This window comes from Phoxinus phoxinus (assembly GCF_949152265.1).
Source record: "Phoxinus phoxinus genome assembly, chromosome: 13".
NCBI classification, from domain to species: Eukaryota; Metazoa; Chordata; class Actinopteri; order Cypriniformes; family Leuciscidae; genus Phoxinus; species Phoxinus phoxinus.
In genome coordinates, this window is record NC_136888.1 from 19271643 (window position 1) to 19278095 (window position 6453).

General features: G+C 38.4%; 1 protein-coding gene across 1 annotated transcript; it reads left to right on the plus strand.

Moving 5' to 3' along the window:
* The first annotated feature begins 666 nt into the window (after positions 1-666).
* On the plus strand, positions 667-2660 carry LOC307009492 (D(1C) dopamine receptor). Its single transcript, XM_079633284.1, has one exon. It carries the CDS (start codon positions 791-793, stop codon positions 2126-2128), a length of 1338 nt encoding a protein of 445 aa, XP_079489410.1. The 5' UTR covers positions 667-790; the 3' UTR covers positions 2129-2660.
* The last annotated feature ends 3793 nt before the right edge of the window (positions 2661-6453 follow it).

Consider the following 6453-nt stretch of genomic DNA (forward strand, 5'->3'; position numbering starts at 1 on the left):
CTACAGTTAAACACTGCTCTCAAGACAGCATGCGCAGCTTTTCAGACTTTTAAACTTGTTTAAACAAGTTGGACCTAGTCTTGTTGTAGGCTACTAGGCCTAGGCTACTGCAAATCATTTTGAATAGAATAGTCTATGTAAAATGATTCGGAGAGTTAGTTGACATTAATTTAGCATATTTTAATTAAATGTTTGAATTTAAATGTGTAGTTATCTCCTTATTTTTTGTAGCCTAATGTTTAGCACAAACAATCAATCTAATCACTGTGCCTTTTGAATCGCTTCAACCAATTACAACTGACTCCCAAAAGTTAAATTAAGAATGTCACTGAGTCGATCCGAAGTAATTTGGATGATTCAACAGCATGCAGAATGCATATTTAACAACAACAACAACAACCATTATTCAATTGTCAATTGCTACCGTTTGTCATTATCGTTTGGAAAGTGTTATTGTTTACAGTATCTTCAGTAGTTTCCGCAGACCTCGTGAAATTAGATTTCAGGTTAATTGGCAAAAGTCATTCGGAGGGAATGAATGTTTGTGTGGATCACACAGAGTCAGCGGTGTGGACATAAACCAATCACAAAGCGAGAACTTTTCGAGCGAGACTCACCAGCGCATGAATGTGGGTCATTCCGCGCGCTCATCACCGGGAACGGACGCAGGTTTCCCAACTTGCCAACATGGGACAGAGCTGGATATCGGACATGTCATTCCTAACGAATCTCCTAAAACAAGGTAACTGGCCATTATGAAGAGCTTTGGTGGGATGCAATATTAACGGATATGTTCGTAGAGATGGAGAACGGTACAAACCACACGCAGGACCGCGCGCACGGAGCGCAGGACCAAGAGAATGGAGACGGGCAGAACAGCGTGCGAGCTCTGCTGGGTTTCGTGCTTTTCCTCCTTATTATCTCCACACTACTCGGCAACACGCTCGTGTGCGCCGCCGTGGTCAAATTCAGGCACCTGCGCTCCAAAGTAACCAACTTTTTTGTTATTTCTCTGGCGGTTTCGGATCTCTTCGTGGCCGTTCTGGTGATGCCGTGGGAGGCGATATCCGCGGTGGCGGGAACGTGGCTCTTCGGCCGGTTTTGTGGCATTTGGATAGCCTTTGACATCATGTGCTCTACTGCGTCCATCCTCAACCTGTGCATCATCAGCGTGGACCGCTACTGGGCCATTGCGAGTCCGTTCCGATACGAGCGCAAGATGACCCACCGGGTGGCTTTCATGATGATCGGGGTGGCGTGGACCTTGTCCATCCTCATCTCCTTCATCCCGGTTCAGCTCAACTGGCACATGGCTGAGGAAGGTGAGGAGGGCACAGCGGGTAATGGCACCGACTACAGCGACAACTGCAAAGCCAACCTAAACCGGACGTATGCAATCTCGTCTTCGCTGATAAGTTTCTACATCCCCGTAATCATCATGATCGCCACGTACACGAGGATATTCCGTATTGCGCAAACACAGATTCGCAGAATCTCCTCTTTGGAGAGGGCAGTGGAGCACGCGCAAAACCACCACCATTCCAACGACTGTTCTAACGAGAACTCGCTGAAAACCACCTTCAAGAAAGAGACCAAAGTTTTAAAAACACTCTCGATCATTATGGGGGTTTTTGTGTTCTGCTGGCTACCGTTTTTCGTACTCAACTGCATGGTGCCCTTCTGCCAGTGCGTGAGTGACACTACCTTCACCATCTTCGTGTGGTTTGGATGGGCCAATTCCTCCCTCAATCCCGTCATCTACGCGTTTAACGCGGACTTCAGGAAGGCGTTCTCTTCGATTTTGGGTTGCAATAAAATTTTCCCCAGCACAAACGTTGAAACGGTGAATTTCAGTAACGAGCTGGTGTCCTATCACCACGACACGACACTTCAGAAGGAAGCGCAACCGCTGGCCATCCAGATGCCGAACCCTCGAGAGGAGCCGAATCTCCCGTTCGATAAGGATTCGGTTACATCGAACGTGTCCCGGAATCACAAAAACATGCACTTGCCTAACATCGGACAGTTTGAATGCGACGGGGAGATTTCCCTGGACACTATCACACCATTCACCTCCACGGGACTCATGGAGTGCGAGGGAATCCCAGGTCAAATAATCACGGAATGACTCAGCGAGGTTTGAGTTTTTTTACCGAGCCAAAGCCTAAACGAACTGTTGGGGTCTTGCAAAGTAGGCCTACACTGAAAGAGTTTCATTCTACATTAGGCCTACACAGGAATGCATTTCAAACAACTTTTCGGTAACCAAAAATAGGCTATAGGCTGTAGGCCTATGTCTCATTTGCGCCAGCCACAAAAATACGTTTATTTCTAGACTAGGCCTATATAAATAGGCTACTGTTGTTGTTTATATCACTTACTTTTTTTTACAAACATAAAACAAATTTGGAGACTGGAAGATTTGCGCGAGACAAACCACAATAGCCCAAGATATAAAGGCCTAGCCGTTATAGGTGAAAGTCCCATGAAAGTCAGCATATTCATCAGCACACTGAGGCGATTTGATTTACTCTTTTATCACACTAAATGCGTATCTATAGCACCCAATGTGCTTTGACGCTGGAGGAATTATAAACTCGAATCCTACATAGGCTACTGCATGGTCACCTGACCCATTGACCTCAGTGGCTTTCTTGAAAGAAAACACAGATCCTATTTTATCTTTATTTTAAGCATAATTTAATAAATTAATCTGATTAAGCACAAATGTTTTTGTTCATTTGCCATGTACATATACAGTAAAATATGAATTTCAGTATAACTTTGTATGTTGTGTTATATATTAGGCTACATGCATGTGTTTTAATGTGAGAAATTTCAATTTGCTGGCAACTTTTGCCGATTATGTAGCAATAATCAGTGAGCACATTAAACATTTAGCACACCCTCCACTGCTTTTTACACAATAGTCTCATATTCTATATTTGTCATATAGCCACCTCCATCACAGCTCTGCACATATTGGCATTCTCTCGGCTAACTTCATGAGGTGCCACCTGGAATGCTTTTAATAGCCTCCTGAATTGAGATCCACGATTGAGACTTCTTGTTTGCTTTTCCTTCACACCATATGCTTAATTGTATCTACAAAATTATTTCAAGCATTAGAAAGCATGAGAAACATTCATTTGGTCAAATGTCTAATCCTCTTTAGGGTTAATGATCACACACAGACACATTGATTTGTAATTCCTAATATTTTTCAGAGTTGACATATATCCAAAAATGACTGATTCTGACCTTAAAGGTGCATAAAACACTTTTGCATTTTCCCCCTAAATATCATTTTAATCACTTGCAATCATTTGTATTCATTAAGGGCATTTAGAGGCAATATATTTTGAGGTCATGTAATAAGATATTTTTTTACTGGTTGAATGTGATTGTTAACAGGACACCCAGGTCATTCCTTCAAGAGGTAGAATGATTTATGTCTCAACTCCTCCCTGCTTCTAACCTACTTCGTGCAGGATTGCATTATGTGATGAATAGGCATGGGGTTTCTCATGGTAAAATGCAGAATACCACAAACAGGAAGCTGGGCATTAAGACAGTAGCAGTGGAAATCTCATCCATAGATCCTGTTTTGTAAAACTGTTGTATAAACATTGCATGGGGTTATTAAGTTTATATTTTTTGCAGAGTTGGTCTATTCAGCACAGCCTCCTTGATCAAGCAATGAGAGTATGATCATGAAATGTATGGGCAGCTGAGAAATAAAATAAAAATAATGAAAAAACAACATCAGCATAAATCATAATATCTTTCATCTATAGGCCTAATGATGAATATTTATTTGGGCCACTGTCTGTCTCTTTATTATCAGTACGGTCAATGACATGTTTTATTTATTTTATGCCTTAATTTATAATTCAAGCTGACTTTTTCATTAGATTAAACTAGTTAGCCGCTGAAATGCACAGAGAACAATTAAAGATATCAGACTCATTGTAATACTTTTATGTCACAGTAAGAGAGTGTGCAGAGATGAAGCAATTTCTATTGCTTTGCTTTTCACTATCATCCTGCTTTCACTCAGAAATTCTTCAGTCTTGTTAGAGTATTCAAAAGCTCTTCAAAACAAATTGAAAAGAGAGAAAGAAAAAATATTGATAAAAAGATACTGCTCTGAGCATCACCTGGCTCAGAAAGTGTTTCATCTTGCCAGAACAAAGCCTTTGAGTCATACTGCAACCTCTATCCGGCCTGACCCACCGAGACCCCTAAAAAAAAACAATGGTACCTACAGGCCAGAAGACACAGCTGTGAGTAGACATGACAGTGCGCTGTAAATAAAAGCAATTACAATTTATCCAGATCTCATGAAAGTGCGTATCTATACCAATAAGGTTATTTCTCGTGCCATTTATACGCCAAAAATTGTTTTTGCGTGCATGATACGCAGTTTTCGCGTGCATGATACGCAGTTTTCGCGTACATTTGATAGCCTACGCATTTTATGGCGGGTAATACACGCACGCACTCCCCACCCCTAATCCTACCCAAGGGGTTTCAGTGCGTATAGCATAAATATATACGCATAAATATATATATATTTTTTTTTAGAGAAATAACATTCGTGGTATAGATACGCACTTTTATTAGATCGTGTTGATATAGCTTCTCCAAGGCTCTAAAATAATCTGTGAATCTTCATTTAAACATGTCAGACCAACAATATACTCCCAAACTAGCCTAACAGAGCTGGACGAGCTGGACTAGCCTATTTCATTTTCAATGTTGCTGATTTGTTAAGGAAATTCCCAGAATGCATTGAAACATGAATAAATTGTGCAGTCGTTTGCTGACTTTAATCATGATTAAACTCTTGACTTCTTTTAAATGTATTGTTTTAAAAGAAAATTTCTCCTTCAGAACCCAAATTGATGGCTATATTTAAGTGAAAAGATAGTAAATTCATATTTTTAATTTTTAATGTTACTAATTGATAACTTCATGCATAGGGGGAGACCGGGGACAGTTGCAACAAGGGATGGTTGCAACATGTCATTTTTTGTCCAATCAGAAAGAAGCTAGAGTGATGACACTCACAGTGCACATGCTCAGTTGGATGCCCCTCCCTTGCAGAGAAACATCAAGGAGATTCCTGAGCTGCTCCAGGATTTATTAAAAAAAAAACTGTTTTTGAGGTATGAAAGTATTTATTTTCTTGAGCTTTGTTTTTGTTAAAATGCTGTAATTGTTTTTTGTGATTCAGTTCAAACTTATATGGTTTAAATGAGTGATATGTTAACTTTAAGCTAATATGGTTAACATGTTTCAATGCCACCTTGTTTAGCTAGCACATGAGGTTTTATCATGGCTGACAGGTAAGGGGACTGTCCCCGTACAATGTATAAATATAAAAACAGACCACATAGCAGTATTTTTAACATTTTAAAAGTTCTTTCATAATTTTTCATTCATCTGCACACAAGTTTTTACTTAAATATAATATAGTTCATCAAGTTTTGACAGTTGTTAAAATGAAAGTTATTGCTGTAAAGTTATCGTTAAAGTAGATGCAAGATGCAGTTATATTGTTGACATTACATTGTTAACCTTTGTTTTGCTAAAATGAAAAATTATAATAAAAAATATAGTTTAAAAAAAATGTTTTACATGACAATAGGCTAAATAAAAGTTAATTGCCTCACAAATCGTTCCATTCTTCTTATTTTACTAAAAGCCTACTGTATTTGATATCAATTTGAATATTTTACACTGCACATAAGGCCTATTCATCTAGAAAAATCTATAATTGTCATTAATCAAAGCTGATGAATAAATATTTGATAATAATCATTTAGCTAAAACTGAAATATATTCCTATTTGTAACATGTTGCAACCATCCCCAAACAGTGTTGCAATTGTCCCCGTGCACGGGGTCAGTTGCAACATCTGACTTCTTACATTCAAATGCAAATTGTGAAAAATGTAGATTCTGGAACAATCTTTAAATGGTTTAGACTATTAACAGACAGATGTAAGTTTATTGTATAAAAAATTGGTTTGTCTAATCCAAACCGTCTCCGAGTAACAGAGCCAAATGCAAAAAGTGTTGCAACTGTCCCCGGTCTCCCTACAAAGCCTTTGAAGTTGATTTGATTATAATTGATTTGTTAGATGCTGCATTTAGTAAACCAAAATTGCCTAAAGAAAGTAGAGTTACTGAGTATTATTTGTTATCATAGTAATTATATTTATATAATATATAGATATGTAATTATATTTATATTACATAGAGTTATCCATTTTAACTATTTTCTTTAGCCTATAAATCCATTTTTCCCAAAAATATATTTTTTTTGAAAACTTGTATGTATGTGTGTAACCACATTTGTGAGCAAAATCGGAAAAAACATCCCAAATTTGTCCGCATTTGTAAAAACAATATAAAAATAAAGTAAATGAAGTTATGTAAAACCGCA